The 18,642-nt window shown below is 41.0% G+C and overlaps 2 protein-coding genes across 2 annotated transcripts in view; both read left to right on the top strand.

Moving 5' to 3' along the window:
• LOC306962035 (sodium/hydrogen exchanger 5-like) overlaps positions 1-2,146 on the top strand; it is a 52,482-nt gene extending 50,336 nt beyond the window's left edge. The window contains exons 15-16 of the mRNA XM_079555056.1: positions 930-1,061; positions 1,367-2,146. Coding sequence (XP_079411182.1) covers positions 930-1,061; positions 1,367-1,968 — 734 coding nt within the window. The 3' untranslated portion in view covers positions 1,969-2,146. The remainder of the gene's footprint in view (positions 1-929; positions 1,062-1,366) is intronic.
• A 4,551-nt stretch (positions 2,147-6,697) lies between these two features.
• LOC306962211 (uncharacterized protein) lies at positions 6,698-10,518 on the top strand. Its single transcript, XM_079555300.1, has 3 exons — positions 6,698-6,711; positions 7,784-7,935; positions 9,726-10,518. The coding sequence occupies exons 2-3, from the start codon at positions 7,791-7,793 to the stop codon at positions 10,415-10,417; spliced, it is 837 nt and encodes a 278-aa protein (XP_079411426.1). The 5' UTR covers positions 6,698-6,711; positions 7,784-7,790; the 3' UTR covers positions 10,418-10,518.
• The last annotated feature ends 8,124 nt before the right edge of the window (positions 10,519-18,642 follow it).

Genomic DNA, 18,642 nt, shown 5'->3' with positions numbered 1-18,642 from the left:
GTAGTACCTCCATATCGCCACTAGGTCCCCATTGAAAATCATTGGAGTTTAGACACCTTAAAAACAACTTTAACGCCTGGTTTCAATTTTTTCAACACTAGACTAGGCTAGATATTCCTCCTGTGATAACGCTGGGTTAGTCACAATTTATGAAACCAGGCTTTCGTAAGAAGAATTTTAGAAATCTCGTACTTATTGAGGGTCGGACTGTTAGCATTGGAGCAGCGCGAGCTACGGTGAAAATCCCGCCCGTATGTCCTTTTTAGGAACATGCTTCGTCAGAGCTGGGGAGGGGGAGTCTGTAAATCCTCCATGAATTCCCCCACGACCGTGGTCATTATGGTAAACGGGGAGGAGTGAGCAGAAGACGTCCATTATTTTTTACAGTCTATGGTATTTGACCTTGTAGTGACCGACGCCTGCATGACGAGTCAGCATGTTGCTGATCACAGTGGTCTCTATGACACTCCAGGATCCATTGTTTTGTAGGTTTTCTGGTCAGAGTGAAAACCTTCTAAACAATTTATCCCGGAGCGTCATAGAGACCACTGTGTTCGAAAGTAAAGGCGCCATGCTGACCACTCATACAGCCACTGGGTCACTACAAGGTCAACTGCAAGCAAACATTAACTTTCACATAAAAAGTTGCATAATGCACCTTTTAATCTGGACAGTTACATGAGACATTAATTACATCCGTTGTCTGACACTCGTGTGAGAGTGCGCACCTGCAGGAACGAACCCTCGATCATGAGACGACCCGCTGATTATATCATTTATCATTTTGTTTTTTTTATGTGGGAGTCCCAGATTGTTTGCATGATAGAGAATCCGGAGAACTTGGAGAAAACCTACGCCGATACAGAAAGAACATGCAAACTCTACTAAGTTTGGTGACATGACATGAGGCATATTGTTGGTGTGTTGAGGTGCGGAGCCGGTGCTGGTTCCTGTTGAATCTGACGAAGATAAAGATCGCTCAGACGCCGAGAAAGAGGACGACGAGGGCATCACTTTCGTGGCTCGAAAAGTCGAAACTCCAAAACCACGTCCCAAATCAGGTGAGAGGCTTCAGGCATTTATACACTCTTTTGCACGATGTCGAACCTAAATGTTTTGTTAGCTATTGGATCTACTGACAACCACTATTCCAGAGACTTAGTCATTCACTTATTCATTCCTCCTGCAGCCTCTCTGGACACTTCTAATCACATTCATAGAAATAATGTGGGCGATTTGACCAAAAACTCAGCATCCAATTCCAAATAATACAACTGCAGTTCCTCCCATAGAATTTTTGCCATTTCTCCTTCCCACATTTGCTTTATCGCCCCATCAACCTGTTTTCTGTCCCCCGTCCCTGCAGCTCTGGAGGTGTCCAGCAGCCCCCCGGCCCGTTCGCCCTCCCCGCCTCTCAGCATGGACTCCCACCTGCCCTGGAAAGGCGGCGTGGGCTCCCCTCCCCCCTGCGTCTCTGTGGAGGCCACCAAGATCATCCCAGTGGACCTTCAGCAGGCGTGGAACCAGAGCATCTCCTCACTGGAGAGCATCTCGTCCCCTCCTGCACCCCCCGCGCCTGACCCCCTACACCCCAGGATCAGCGTTCTGTCCCGGCTCGGGGCGCCCCGTCCGGTCTCCTACACCCCTCCCAGCAGCAGCAGCACCGCCGCCGGTACCTCATTCAATACCTCACACACGCAGCTGCTGCACGGGTCGTTTCTGTTTCCCGACAGGCGGCTGAAGGAGGAGGAGGAGGACGACAGTTTCGAGAGTTCCCAGGAGCTGCAGCCGTTGATGTCCACGCTAAAGCCGCCCGCAGAGGCGACACCCCCTCCGCCCCCGCCTCCAGGCACCGTCCTCCCGGGGCAAGGGCGCAAGAAGAACCCCTGTGTGTACCTCCGGAGCCTGGTGTCGTCGCCCCCTCCTGGCAGCACGGAGCCGCGCAGCAGAGGACCCACCCAGCTTTAGGAGACCGGGATGATGGAGGCGAGACGGGACACGGGGCAGAACTGTGTCCAGAGACGTCAGCGAAACGTCCAAACTGCAGCAATACATTTGTGAAGGCTCTCGTTCATCCAGGTCGACTCGTACAGCACAAAGAATCACAAAGGCTTGGCCCTGCTGCCCCTAACTCCTCAATCATGAGTGGGGCTGGGTACTTTACTTTACTTTCAATTATAATAGGTGTTATATTTTGGATTCTTGTTCCTTACCAGTACTCTAATGGCACTTGGTTTACGGTACTAGCATCAGAACAGTACTTTTTCGTACCTAATGTATTCTGCCCTATTCATTATCGCCGGAGGGCCGTAGAAAATGTGATTTGAGCAAAAAGAGTCAAGTTTTAACACAGGATTATTAAAGGTGAAGGTCATTATTTTTTGTTTTGAGGCATTTGTGATCAGATACATCGGTTGCTTCTGCTGCAATAATGATCATATAATATTAAAACAGAGAGAGACAGAGCCATGTCTCCAGCGTTTGCCGGGAGGAGAAAAGTCTTAGGACTACAACGTATGACATAACATTTTTATTGCCGATCATGAATTCAATGAAAGAACTGATTTTTCCTTTGAGCTATTTGTAATTGGACCGGGAACGACAAATGGCTTGTTTCTATTTGCTCTACTGTACTCTAGTCCACTTTATTTGGCTCTACTATACTTGGTTGTGTTTCTATTGAACCCAGTGCAGGCATCAACTTTTTTTTGGACTGTTTTTGAAGTACTAGTTTTTGGTACTAAACTATCACTTTTTCCAGTGCCAACAGTACCTCAACCTTTCTTTTTAAAACATTATCTTGCCCTAATCATGAGAAAATGCTTGTCACATTATAAGGCAACCCTAAATGTAGTATTATCTCTTTACAACAACATTTGCAAGACAGTGTAACGGCCTGGACGAAAGCGTGAAAGTGTAAAAAGCATTTAGATCCAAAATGAAAGTCGTTTGCCAAACATCACCAGCAGCACTTTACCAGCTCACCTGTTTTACCAAATCATTTTCTACTTTTTACATTTGGTCTTTGCAGCAAATCAGAGAACGAAAACTTTAAAGAAGTTTAAAAAGCAAACACACACACACACACATATAATGCAACAAAGATCGGACAACACTTAGCACTGCAGAGGGCGCTAGTCGACGTCATCGTGGGAATAGCACGGAACTTGTAACGCCCAGCTTTGGCGGCCATTTCATGATTGTCCATTCTACACAAGAACTCATGTAAACTAATAGGAGACAATACTTTTTGGTGTGTGTCTTTTGACTCTACGGTTTTCTTTTTGACTTTCACTAGTGGCGGCTCCTCATTGACACAAGGGAAGCTGGACATCCCCCCAAATTTCACAAGAGAAAATCCCCAAATTAAATAAATTCTATTGTGCAAATTTAGGCATTAAATGTCATAATAAATCCACATGAGTAAAGTTAGGTTTTAATCAGGAGTTTCAGTCTGGTCTTCCCTGTCGTCTCCCTGTCCCGCAGAGCTGCTGAAGCTTGATGTGAATTTCCATATGAGCGATCGCTGTTATTGTTTACTTCCGCAATTTTCACCGGATGTTTGGTAGGCAGCTGATGCAGACAGGCCTCTAACTCGGTTTTATAAAATGACAGATCTGTTACAGCGCAAGAGAAGCAATGCACTGTTTATGGACATTGTTTTTGCTGATTATAGGATTTTAATAAAATGTTTATCAAATATGAAAATGTAAAATGCCTACCACGGCCAACGGATGTGACGACATCGCGATCGCTCGTATTGATGCCCTGCTCATTGGAATACAGCCTCTGATTAGCCGACTCTTGATGCTCGGAGGCTCAGCATCAATACTCACCAGTTGAATGCTGATTGGCTGCCCCCACAAAAATTGGAAAAAGTCTCCTCCTCCTCCTGATGCTCCTGTTCTGAGCCTGTGAGAGCAGCATAGCATTATCTACTGTTACTGTGAAGCTACAAGAAGAAACTGAAGCTGCTGAGACCAATATGACAGATATGGACTTTATTACAGTCATGGACGACATGTTTTAATAAGCTTTCAAAAGAGTGTACTTTTGTGGATAAGAGACTTGTGTAGAGAGTATAAAGTGTGTCCTGGCGTCAGCTCCTCCTGCTTTAACTGCTATTAACCACATTCAGCCACATCATGACACAAACCGCTCAGAGTTAGCCCTAATGTGAACCTGGTTTCTTTGTTTAGTTCTAGTTTGGACCTGGTTTCGTTCCAGATTTATTTCTATTTAGTCCAAGTTTTGTTTTTGTTCCAGTTTAAACCCTGTTTTGACTTGATTTATTTGCTAATGTCGGAAGAGCCTACTTTCCCCCTAAATATTAGTCCTAATTTAATCCTAATTGTTGTGTTATTTTAAAAATCACAATAAATCTTACATGCACAAACGGCTGTATGTAAAAATGTCCGTGATACAGAATAGACAATATCACGAGCTTCCCGTTTGAAAGACCACCAGCTGCCCCTGAACCTAATGTCCGTGTTGATATTACTGTGAGAATATCTTGGGAGGAAAATAATAATTTGTGCTCATAAAAGCCCATATATTGAAATGAATTGGTGTGACAATGATTACATATCTGTGGATGTATCCGTACAGTGTGTGAACTTGCGAGTCGGGATATAATATTTGTATTTGCAGTAAAAGTTTGTCCTGACAAAGACAACATTTTTTATTTTTGTTCAAAGAAGTAGCTGCCCCTCTTTTCACATCCGAATTTGGATAATTTGACAATCATAAAATGGCCGCCATATTTGCCATAGCGTTAGTTGTATCTACAGAGCTGTGTTATTCTGTTGTACCAAATTGTGTGTTGTCCTTAAAGCTGATCCAAATGTGTAGAACAGGAAGTCGTATACGCACATTTAAAGTATGTATTTGATCAAAGTGCATGAAACTAATTGGGTTGTTAATTTACAAGAACAATAACAAATGGAGTATTTGTATATTGTCCATGTCCTCGAATGTTAATTAAATCCTGAATGTACTTCTCTGTCTGACATAACCACCTGCCTTAGATGCTGCCCCCTGGTGGTTCATGCAGGTTTGTCCTTTCTTTCTCACTGCCTCTTTGTGCAGTTCTTCGTTATTGAAACTTACTTGGCTTTTACTTTGTACCATTTGAAGTGAGTCCTCGGTCTGCCGCTTCTGTGTCTGCCAGTCCCTTTAAAACATGGCACAAGAATGTAATGTTCTGCGTGATTGATTTTTGTTTGTGGAAATAAATTAAACTCGTCTGTCTTTAAATAAAAAAAGAAGTGCGTGTTTTCTAAATGGAGCTGTTTCTTTGTTCCACGTGCTTGCAGACATTCAGTTTGTTCCAGCCAAAATGATGCTGTCAAACAACAAATGCGCTATACTGAATTTACTTTTATTTTGTAAGTCTGTCCACTCGCTGTCAGCCAAAAATATTTTTCCATTTAATTTTGACAAGTACAAAAGTAATTCAAACAATTACTTTTGTCAAAACAGTAATAATGCCACAGAGCAAAAGTGCAGTCAAAGATTTCCTTTTCCTTGTTTTTCCCCATTCTCTTGTGTTTTGTTTTGACGACGTTAGCTACATGCAACTGCAGATCTTATACACCAAAGTTCAACTTGATTTGGTGCTGCATTTTATTTGGGAGGAATTTGCCATTTTTTTGTTTATACATTAATGCACTTGTTGTAACTTGAGATACTTAAATTATAATGACTAATATATTCCCTTATTTTGTGTAAGTAATACATTATATCCCTTAGTTACTGAAACAAGTAAGTTTTTGCAACACGTTCCTTTTGTAATACGTTACCCCAACACTCGGACTGAGATCATAGGTGATACTTATTGCGACTATATCAGACCACTGCAAGAGGGAGAGCCGCCTCATGGATTGGGACAATGCCCATGTTAAAGCAACAAATGCCACCATTACATCAGAGAAGACAACGAGATCCGGAAGCACGCCCCCCAGACTGTGAACCGGGATGAGGGGGCGTCCCGACTTTCCCACAGCTGGGACACAGTTCAGAAGAAGTCGGACTGCAGATGGCGCTGTCGGCCTGCTGGTACAAACAGGAAGACGGGGCCAAAAACTGTTTCAATCGGCTGACCAGACACATCCCAGTAACATGGAGTGACTCTGAGGAAGGCCACAGTTGTCGCCGACGAAATCAACATAAAGGTCTGGACATAAGAACATAGTAGCTCCCTCTAAACCCTGCACTTATCATGAGAGAGGTTGGATTATAGTTAGTGATCCAAGGCTACTGCAGTGGTTCTGTAATAGTTAAATTCAAAACTGTTCTAAGTGCATGTTTAATTTGATTGATCTGATTTGAGATTGCTCTGGTTTAATCTGATTTCAATCTATCATTGTTTTCCTTTTATTCATGCCTTTTTTTGCCTATTGATGGTGGTGATACTGTACCTGTTGTTGCTTAAAAGAAAATAAATGAAGTTAGGTACTTTTCTGAATTTAAATGGACTGATGATGTATGTCATTAAATGTGTTTATGGAAATAAATTGTCCGTCTTCACCAAAAAACAAAATACAGCCAATGTGGATTCTGTATATATTTCTAGTTATGCATTTATTTACCGTATCTGTCGATGGGAATTTTTTACATTACGCCATCACTTCAAATGGCCAATCACAGTGGACCATAATAACGGAAGTGAAAGTAACTCAAGTAACTGTCAGGAAAGCAGGGGAAGAAGAGGTAAGAGTCGGATCGATTATTATTATTATTATTATTATTGTGTTGTTTTAAGCCTGCAATATTAAGAACAATAGATTTATTTATTTTTACATCTGGACCACAGCACGTGACCTGTAGGTGGGGCTGTTGAGCTCTACAGACCTTGCTGTGTGACACGAATGGGAAGTTTGTCTCTAGTCTTGCTTTGTCTACGAGGAGTTCTGCGGGGGCTGAGCTGAAGGGGGAATAAAGGATTGGGTTCCTGAAAGACAACAGAAAAACTTTAGAAAAATAAAAGTACACAGTGGATGCCCACTCCTTACAGCTTACATACTTACCAATATCATGTCATAATTACTGTCCTATTGATATTGTTACTGGAGGGCAAGGAGTTATTTATGTCCTGGAAGAAAGTACTGAGTCCTGACATTCATTGGATTGGACATCCTTCCTTTTCAAAGGATTAATTGTATCATTATTATAACAAAATGCATTGATGTAATGTTAAGTGTAAACTAAAGCATTTTCGCCACAGGAAAATAGATTCTGCCGGACTTAAAATGGCAAGGCAAGTTTATTTGTAGAGCACAATTCACACACAAGGCAATTCAAAGTGCTTCACAGTTGCATAAATACAAGAAAGCAAATAGAATCAATAAAAACATCAACATAAGATTAATCAATTACAGTAAAAGGCGAGAGTGCAGATAAAATACTTTCAGTCATATGCATCGGTAAAAAGAACTGTTTTCAGTCTGGATTTGAACATTGTTAGGGTTGAGGCCTGTCTCACATCCTCATAAAGACAGTTCCAGATTTTAGCTGCATGAAACTGAAACGCAGCCTCACCGTGTTTATTATTGACTCTGGGAACCACCAGGAGGCCCCTCCCTGAAGTTCTCAGGGCCCGAGATGGTTCATACGGCTCTAACATGTCAGAGATGTACTTTGGAGCTAAACCATGAAAAGACTTGTACACAAGCAGAGCTGTTTTAAAGTCTATTCTCTGAGTGACAGGAAGCCAGTGCAGAGACCGGAGCACTGGACTAATATGGTCGTAAATGCAAATCGTATAACCTCTCTTTTCTTCAAGGTTGAAAATGTGCACAGTTACAATAAACCCCGACAATGGTGATTCCTTTGAGGTCCATCTCTGTGAGACTGAGGAGCAGTTCAGGCCTCTGACCGTCCAAGACCTGTGGACGAAGATCACAGAGGTGTCTAGCAGCGAGCACTACAATCCAGGTATAGTCCAAGTAGTTGTAATTACTGTAGAATCTTGGTTTGAATTGAATGCAACACTGGGATCTTTAAACAATGCCACAGTGAATGTGTGCTGTAATAGGGAGTTTCTCACATCAACCCAAAACACTATCAAATCGGCTAATCTTCCAGTTAGGTTAGGAGTGGATCCCAACCGGAAAAAAATAATTCATTTCATTTTTTTTTTCTTTTTTTTATTAATTTGAGCAGAAAAAGTATGTTAACATTTTACAGAAAGAAAAAAATACAAAACAAGACTTTGTGCTCGAAAGGAGTAGGAAGAAGTTCAAAGAACTTATAGTAAACCTACCCCTTATCTCTCATTCAAGTAATCATCACATAAACTTTCCACTAGACTCATGCAAGAAACCGATGCATGAGTCTGGGCTTACATGTTGATATAAATCGTTTATGAGCGTACAAAATGTCAAAGAATTTAATCATTTACAGTCTACTAAAAAATAAAAATAAAGGATTTATCATTTACAGTCGTAAATAAATAATACACCATATGGTACATAAGAGTTATACCAAGGCACATCTCTCTTTCGTTCTGATCATACAAAAATATATATAATATCGCTCAGCCCTGCTATACCAACTATACCCAAATGTACAAGCTCCGTATAACCATGTAGAAATAGAAACTATCTGTCCATAGTCATTCACTTAAGATTGACAGGGAAAGGGAAAGAAAAAAGACATGTACACATCCTTGAAGTATATATACGTATATGTAATCCATGAACATATTGGAAACATGCGTTTTGTCCATTGTCATGTAAACTTGAACTAACAACCTGACCTCACTTTGAGTTCACACAAAATGATTTCCAAATGAACAAAAACTTACTGTTGTCAATGCAAGTTAATGCTTTAGGGTCTTAACTTTCTTTATATTTTGATATTCATATCCAGGCAACACAAAAACACTTGATAGCGGGGTTTCTGCAGCATTAAAAAGCATTAAAGTCATTAAATAAATATGCCGAAATTAAAGTACCCAATATCATTAAAACGCATTGAACTGCATTGAATTTGGCATTAAATCTAAATTTCTTGAAAATAATGTTAATGCTTGGCTATTTTTAGTGCATGGTTCATCCAAAATACACCATTTATGGTCCAAAACACATTAAACTGCAATTTGGATGAAATTGTAAAAATTTGCCAATTCTAACCAGATTGCTTCTGAATATTGAAATCAGATGTAGGGTGGTAACCAGATTACCGCCATACCGCGGTCACATGATGCACACCGCGGGTCTGAGCTCCTTACCATCATCACCGCCCAAAAAAAAAAAAAAAATGCCCTGCACAATATTTTTTTGTGTGTGTTACTGATTTAAATGTTTCAATCAACCAAAATAAATCATTCATTCATAAACCAATCATTCACTATATGTCATTTTTCATGATGCATAATAACATTTAATGTGTGTTTCTAGCCTCATCCTACGATCCATGTAATGTTTTGTACCTTTGAATTGAAGCCTTCTCTGTGCGTAACAAAACTACGTGAATTTGTGCATTACCGACCACAATAAGAAAAAAGAAAAAACAATTGAAATCTCTCCTCAAATCTAGATTAAATGTGCACATGCTTGTTGTCATTGTTGGAGTTGCTGCTCTCTGTCTGAAATAAATGGTTTCTTATTGTAGGACGAGGTGGGTTGGCTACAGTAGAAGAAGTCGGAGCTTCAAAGAAAAAAGATTGGGAACCTCAAGATCTGAAGTGTCACCTTTTTTCTTTTCTTTCTTTTGTCTCACAGATGATGCTCTTCTCATCTTTGAAGGCAGAAATATTTCCCTGGAGAACTTTACTCTATCAAAAGTTGGAATCGGGCATCAGTCGCTGGTCGATTTGCGCCACAGCAAACGCACCGTCGCTGTATCGCGGGCGCCGTTTGGAAGCTTGGCGGCCGCTGTCACTTCCGCTGTTGCTGCCGCTGCCTCTGCCATCGCTGTTGTAGCCGCTGGAGCATCTGTCTGTGATTTTGGAGCCACTGTCTCTTCTGTAGCCGCCGCCACCTTTGGAGCGTCTGTTGGCTGTGTGGCGGCTGCTTTCTCTCCAGCCGTTGCTGCCGCTGCTGCTTTTGCTGCCGTTGCTGTTTTTGTTGGTTTGGCTGCGGCTTTCTGCCCTGCCACCGCTGCTTCTGCTGTGGTCGCCGTCACGAAGTCCTCTGTTGTTGCCACTGCCAAATTTAGGGCAACAATTGGCGGTGTGGCAGCAGCTTCCTCTCCTACTGCTGCTGCTGCTGCTGCTGCTGCTGCTGCTGCTGCCGCTGCTTTTGCTGCATTTGCTGCTTATGAGGGCTTGCCGGCGGCTTTCCCTCCTACCACTGTTGCTTCTGCAGTGTCCACTCCCGATCCTTTTGCTTCTATCGCCGCTGGGCCATCGGTTAACGGCAGGAGGAACAGCATTGACCGCTTGTCCGACTTTGACCAATTCCTGATACGATGACACGGCTGATGTTAGACATACAGACAAGTATTTATTTCAATATCCAGGACACAACTATAGCATTCAATCTTCCACACTCTAATGACAAATGACCACATAGAACGAGGGCCTGATATTCCGCCAGGCGCGACAACAGTGTTTTCGCCGGTCGCCTTGGGGCGTTCCTTAGATGAAAAAGAGGGTTTGGCTGAGGTGCAGTGAGCTACGAACAGCACTGACTACAACACTTCCTCTTCTCTACATTAACATCGCCCGCAGCCTCGCATCTTACTAAGCGCTCCAAGGACAAGCCACAAACTATTTCTCCCACTGTGAGTTAAACACTGTCCAGCTCCTGAATAAATCGATGGGTCAAGAGTGCAGGGAAAACTCCACATCTCATTCGGGAAGTGGATGGTCTTTTATCGGGATATTTGCTCCTGACTGAGTTACTTTTATCAACAATAAGTAAATAATTTGAGCATTTTCCCTTAAAGAGGGGGTATTATGCTTTCTTCAATCACATAGCACCAGTCTATAGCACACTACAATGATGACCAAACCTTCTGTTGGTCTGTAAATGCAGTAAATTAGAATAACTGCCTTGTATAAAATTGCTCTCTCAAAATGGCTGTAGTGAATGTCTTGAAATAGGCCTCTGTCTCTTTAAGAACCTCTGACTCTTTCCGACACGCCCCCTCCACACGCTGTCTGTGGCATCAGTGGGGAGGGGGCTCTGCTGAGGAGCAGTGGTTGGTTACTCGGCTGGTGACGAAAGTTCGGAGGCGTCTCCAGGAGGTGGGGGCGTTCCTAGGAGGACTCAGGCAAACCTATCCCTGAAATGGCCGCCATCAGAGTTTTTACAGATTACTCAAAAATACGTGAATGTGCCAAGGCAACACTTCAGCCATGTTTTAATGAGGGAATGACTTCATAACATGATGTAAAGCTTGAAAAAGTCGATTTTGCATAATACCCCCCCTTTAACCGTTGTTTGGTGAAACAGGGACAATCAATGGCTTTAGAAAAAGGGCTCGAAACTGGGAAAACCTGGGACGTCTGGTCACCTTACTCTTGACAGTTTTCACTTTTGTAAATAGGCAGTATGCTATTGTCTCAGAGCCAGCATTAACTTTGTTGTTTGTTTTGTTTGTGGTTATATTTCAAACTGCTCTGCTTTGTGCAAAAGGAGTTCATATTGTATTGACTAGGTTCAGGTGCAGGACCACGCCTCAACTCACCCTTTCTTACCAGCCAACCATGTCTTCATCCGGATTCCTTTTTTATAGCAGCCGAGCTCATTCAACACTGTTCGTCTGAACTCTCTTGACCCCACCCTCCCTCCCCTTCTTGACTTCAGCACTGATTCTTCTTCTCAGGTCTTTCTGTGCTGCTGCAGGTGTGTAAAATGTGTACGATTTAGTCACTTTATGGTCATTTGAAGCAGATTTTTGCAAAGAGTCCTGCCAACCCGATGTGGGGAGGTTAATGTTAAGGTTCTTTATTTGTCATCATACAAATGTGTCCTCTGCATTTCACTCAACCTTCAATGCCATTTGTTTGTTCTACTTTCTGATTGGAAAATTGTTCTGAAATGTCAACATTAACAACTTTTACATGTTAAAGGGTTTTGTAGTTATGAACAAATCAATGCAGGTTTGCCACCAGTAAAACCACTACTACGTTCAAACATGGCCTCAAATCTTCACAGAAACATGTTTTTGAAATATTTTTGTATTGTTGTGCACTCTAGTAGCAGTAGGTATGCCGTCTAATCTTCATTGTATATTTACTGTATTTTTTTTGTCATGCCCACTGCAAACCAGGCTCTAATGACACTGTGGGAAATAAATCAAAGTTGAATATCTGTGTGAGCGTTGCAGCACCTCAAAACAAATACTTTTTCCTCCTAAATGGACTTGTTCTCACCTGCCTTGTCATTTTAGTGTGACTCTGTTGGCTGTGATAACACGGTTGTGCAGTGCCAGCTATGAACTGGTCTCTTCACATGGTTTATGAAGCATAATTAGTTGCAGAAAAAGTGAGAAGGGTCTAAAGCAGTGGTTGTCAACCTTTTGGAGCCACGACCCCCATTATAGCAGTTCATTAGGATCGTGACCCCCACCCGGGTCAGACCATGGAAAAAACGGGGACATTAACCAATAGAATTCTTAAAAAACAAAGAAAAAACAATGGCTAAAATAAAATTTATCAAATTTATAACAAACCCCCTTGGGAGTCCGGACCCCCAGGTTGAGAACCCCTGGTCTAAAGAACGCAGCTGATGGAGGGGCATGTGATCAGTGGAGCTCCATTTTCCCACAGGAAATGACGTCACCTCCACTCGAAAACGCTTAAACGAATCCAAACTAACCCTAACCTTAATCCTAAGGATAGTGGAGTTTACTAAAGGTATTTTATTGAGATTAATTTCAATAAATGTGACTTTCTCTGGGGGAGAAAGTGGAGGTGACGTCACTGATCACCATCGGCTGCCTTTAGACCCTCTTGTTAACCTCTTAACTCCCATCTGAACGGATCCCATTTTCACCAGTTTGGCTTTACCCTAATCAAAAAGCTTCTTGGGAAAAAAGCACCAAAACAGCCACAAAAAATTGGAAGAAACCAAGGATGTGAATGCAACAAAAAAGTGACAAAAACTCAACATAAATGTGATAAAAACTCAACCAAAAAGTGACAAAAACTCAACCAAAAAGTGATAAAAACTCAACCAAAAAGTGACAAAAACTCAACCAAAAAGTGACAAAAACTCAACAAAAAAGTGACAAAAACTCAACATAAATGTGATAAAAACTCAACCAAAAAGTGACAAAAATGTGACAAAAATGTGACAAAAATGTGATAAAAACTCAACCAAAATGTGATAAAAACTCAACCAAAAAGTGACAAAAATGTGACAAAAATGTAATAAAAACTCAACCAAAAAGTGACAAAAATTCAACAAAAATGTGACAAAAATTCAACAAAAATGTGACAAAAAGTCAACAAAGATGTGACAAAAATGTGACAAAAACGCAACTAAAAAGTGACAAAATTTCAACAAAGATGTGACAAAAAGTCAACCAACAAGTGACAAAAAAAATGACACAAACTCAACAACAAAATCACAAAAACTAAAAAAAAAAACACCACAAAATAAAACATAAGAAAGGCAACAACACAGCATCAACACAAGGAAAAAGATCAGTTTTCGTGGGTCTTAGCTTTCAAATGAGGTGTTACACAGGCCTATAGCCAAAGAGGACAGAAGGCATTCGGTTTAGGCGGGTGGTAAGAGGTTAAAATCCTAAATTCCATTTAGGATTTGAGGGAAGGAGGGGCCCCACAATATCGTGCTACTTCATATCGGATAAAACACACAGGAAATATTTGATTTTTAAAAAATGGGGGGGGGGAAGTCAGACAAATGTGACGAAAGAGCAACAAAAAAGTGTTGAAAAATCAATGAGAAAAATAAGGCAACAAAGTGACAGCAATAACGACAGCAAAAATGCCCTCGACTTGTTCCCACTTGCCTTGTCCTTTATTTTGATGCTGTTGACTGTGATAAGAAGTTGGGGACTGTTGGCAGAACTGGTCTTTCGACAGAGGCAGGGAAGCAGACGGTAAGAGCTCTATTTTGAATATGAAATAAATCAATTGTGCTGTTGTATATGAAGCTGCATAGACATTTTTTATTTACTGAATTCTGGACTCAGTCGGTCCCGTTTACAAGATACATTACAAAGAGTGTCCTATATGTAGTAGGATTTATTTCTGTTTTATTTCAGTTGATCTCTTAAATATATAACTTCGCCTCCAGTCTCACCCCTTCAGATCAACATGGGGAACTGTACTTCAAGCTGCTTAAGGTAGACACTGCAACTTTTGGGGTGATTTTGTCTTTTTTGTGCATGTCAGTTGCACATCTGTAGAGCCATACTTGCTTGGGGTATTTAGTAGATGAGTAGCAGATGAGTACATTTTGTTTACATTTAGGCTCAGATTGCCAATACTTTTGCATGAGGGCACAGTGGAATATGGACGTGTGTGTTGCCTTCACAAAGCTCCAAATCCTATTCCTCTGCTGTCAATCATTGCAACTGAAAGTGGTTCACAGCACCACGGTGAGTCTCGCCCCAAAAGACTGTTGATCAATTGTTTTTGATATGATGTAAAAGGATGAAACTGTCAAATGTTTGTTTGTTTAATCAAAGTTTGAAGTAAGACTTTTTTTTTGTGGCAAAGCTCATGATTGATCAAGTATGTTCCCTCCATGGGCTCTGCTCATGACCAAACGGAAAAGATCCCGGATACAAGCTGTCAAAATTGCCCCAGCAGAGTTCTGGACTCTCTGTTAAAGGAACAGGCCACCGTTCTTTCCATAATGAGATATGTTCTTACCTGAGCTTAGACGAGTTGATGCGTACCTGTGTGGTCTTTGTGCGTGCACAAACGATGATCTTACTGAGCGGACGTCCATGTACTTACGCCTCACAATAAAGTTCCCTTTTTTATCCGCTTAGAAAATCGACATGTTTAAGGCGAGACACGGCAGGTGAAAGTACTGATTTTGCACGCAGTGGTCGAAGTGGAGATTTTTATCTGTTTTCCTCCCTTTACATCTTAGTTTTCATGTCAGATATAAAAATGATGATGTTTATTTTATGATGTTTTGTCTGCGAGGTGGGGGCAACACGGAAGTAGCTGCTGCGCTGCGTAGAAAGTCCGTCTTTCAAGCGGGTTTTCATTCATAAATATTGACAGATTTTACATCCACGTGTCCTGCTAAGGGTCCCCGTGATGATGCTTTCCCCCAAATATGGTGTTTTTCCTCCTACGAGACGCTGGTGCGGAAAAGTTGAAGAACGGGCCGAGCATGCGCACTCGCTACAAAACTTCAGGGCTGGTTTTCTCTGAATGAGAGAAGCCGAACTCGGGCAGCGGGTGAGCCCTTATAGAAGCTCCCACAGACTCCAAACTTTACAGTCTGAGACCTAACAATATTTTGAAGGTTTTTTCAGAGGGATTTTTTAATATCTAATTCCTAGCCTGATTTTTTCAGCTCTGAAACCAAAAAAACAGGCGAAATTTGAGTTTTTACAGATTTTTTCACTGATGATTAGTTTATTTAAAAACTAAACAAAATATCCAAAATCCCCTCTGAAAAAATCTTAGTTACTAATATGTCAATAAAATAAAACTATAAATTTTAATCTGGCTCAATTCATTATTTTGATTTCGTTGCCCAAAATATAGGCAATTTTGGCCATTTTAATGCTCAAAATGCCACATATCTGTGATGTTCAGCAAAAGTCTCAGATTGACGTCTCTACATTTTTTTTCTTTCCCTATTCACCTGCAGTGTCTCGCCTTAAGTTTGTGTAACTACTTGGATCGTGTACTCACGTAAACGTATTTAAAACCGTATTTAAACGTGGAAGAGCTTGGTCGCTTCTAACTTCACCCCAGTTTGGAGCTATACCTAGGCTAGGAGAGGCTAAACGCTAACAACATTTGCGTGACTGAGCGCACACACAAAAACCAGACAGGTACACATCAACTCGTCTAAGCTCAGGTAAGAACACATCTCAGTTTGTAAATACGGTGGTCTATTCATTTAAGGGCTTAGCTCACCGGAGACGTTGCAGAAGCTGCCGCCACTGGCAGTCTCCGCAACGTCCTTAATGTTTACGTTACAAAGTAAACACATACATGGAGACTTGAGTTTGTTAAGGCATCTCTGTGACCAGCGGCAACTTGAGTGCCTAGCTAGTCTCCAGGCCGATGAGGTAGGCCCTTTAGTGATGGGCCAAAGCAGGATTTGAGGCTTTTGAGGAAGTAAATGATCAAAGATACAATACACTCAAGTCACAATATTTGCCCTAATCAAATGCAGTGCAAGGTTATGGTTAAGGTGTGTGTTGCTGTGGAGCCAAGCTACTAGTCAGAATCACCTGCTAGAGGATTAACCTATTGAACATGTTTTTAATGGCAGGGGGAACCAGAGCAAATCCAGGGGTAACCCTTCAAAGGGCCAGGGAGAACATGCAAACCTCAAAACAGCCCGAGGCAAAACCCGGTAAAGTCTATTGTATTTTAGAACAAATAAAATCTGTATCAAAAACAATCCAGTTTTCTATTGTTTCTTTATTTTCTTCAAGACCCACAAAGTACAAAGTCTATATACGTGATGTTATTGAGGTCCCTCTGTGTGAAACTGCGGAGAAGTTCAGGCTCATGACCGTTAAGGACGTGAAGACAAAGATCTTTGAGAAGACTAAAGATGAGTGCTATAATCCAGGTATTGTCTATCCACGTCTGCAATGATGCCTTTACCTCTAGATTCCACAAAGCATGTTTTTCATAAATCGACGACAGCCATGTTCCTTTATGTTTGGAGCACAGAATGCAGCCATTGGGTGTTGGGAGTGATGAGTAATCTGTAGCTCTTTGTGAAGCTCGCAAAGTGCAACGTAAATCTATTCTATTCTATTAATAAATATCATATCCACAGATGATCATCGGTGGCACCTACGTTTTGAAGATAAAGAGTGCAGAGACGACTCTTTACTGTCTGAAATAGGAATCAGCCCCGGAGAACTTTTTTCCGCAGTTCGGATCACAGTGGAAGTTCACAGCTGTAGCATGGAAGGATTTAACAACTTCTAGGCTGATGACGATTCCTACTGACGTGCAACTTGGGAACCAGAATCATAAAACATGTGTACTTAAAAGTAATTTTGACAGTGGATGTTTCTGTAATTGTACAACACCTACATTTAAATAGGATTGCAATGTAGACTATATACTACGCATTGCAGACGCCAATATTCACAAAGTTTGGTTAATTTTGATGTGATGATTGTAAATATGTTGAAGTTTTCCAACACACAAAACTACTGTTGTCTGTCACCAATTGTGCATCACAAAAACATATGCCTTTAGACCAGTGTTGTCACAGATTACATGAAAAAGTAATAAATTACTGATTAGGGATTACTTTATAGTAAAAGCAACTAAGTTAGATTACAAGTTACTTTATTAGTTACCAGGGGCGGACTGGCCATATGTCCATTCTGGAAGAGCACAGAGGGGCCACTGGCTCTTGGGCCACCGGTCTGGCCTTTCACTTTACCTTACCCTTACCCCCGGGCGAAACCGAGCTTTACCCAAATCTATAAGCTTAAAAGAAAAGCATCCAAAAACAAAAATGTGCTGGAAAAGCAACAAAAAAGTGACAAAAACACGACAAAATGTGACGAAAACGTGACGACAAAGCAATGAAAAAAGCGATGAAAAAACAACAATAACATGAAAAAAACGACAAAAAACAAGAGACAAAAACACAACGAAAAAGTGACGAAAACACGCCAAAAAGCCACAAAAAAAGTAATGAAAAAGCAACAAAAACATGACAAAAATGCAGCGACAACGTGACAAAAAGTTACCATCACTTTTCTAGATTTTAGCTTTCAAATGAGACGTTACAGTGTTGCTCTCCAGTCAAGAAGCTTTTAGATTTGGGCAAAGTCGAACTGGAGAAAATGCTCTCGGTTAAGGCGGGGGGTTAGAGGTTAACATATGTATTTGTGGAAGTGTCACATTTACCTAATTTAGGCCAGGCTGACCAGAGTCCAGGGCTGTTTTTCAGTCCCAGTCCGGCCCTGTTAGTTACATTCAGCTGCAGCCGACAGCATCTCCACCGCCTCAACACACTAAAGACAAACCCTTTTACCAACACTCAGCTTACAGGAAGTGCATTTTAACAGTAACATCAACAAAGCTGACACAGACTCAGTAAAGTGACACATTTACATTTCTCTCCCCAACCAGTGTTCGTGTTCTCTGGCTGAAAACGTCCGAGATGAAAAAAAAAATGTATTTTTTCCAAATGAAAATGACAAAATAGTAAATCACAGTGATTTGCAAAAGTTAATTAAATCTGATTACTTGTTTGGAAATAGTAGCGCGTTAGATTACTAGTTACTGAAAAACATAATCCGATTACAGTAATCCGTTACTAAGTAATTAGTAACTGGCATCACTGCTTTAGACAAAACACTACTTATTTTAAATACATACTAGAGTAACATGTTTAAATACCCGCTTTAAAGTGAAGTAAAAGAAAAAAAGCATTTGTCATACAATTAACATAAATTAACAAAACAAATAATTCATGTTAATCAATGTAACATGATGTAGTATTTTTATAGGTCTAGATTTTAAAAATGTATTCGGTGCTT

The sequence above is a fragment of the Gobius niger genome (assembly GCF_951799975.1).
Source record: "Gobius niger genome assembly, chromosome: 4".
Taxonomy (NCBI): domain Eukaryota; kingdom Metazoa; phylum Chordata; class Actinopteri; order Gobiiformes; family Gobiidae; genus Gobius; species Gobius niger.
This window is presented reverse-complemented; position numbering and strand designations above follow the sequence as displayed.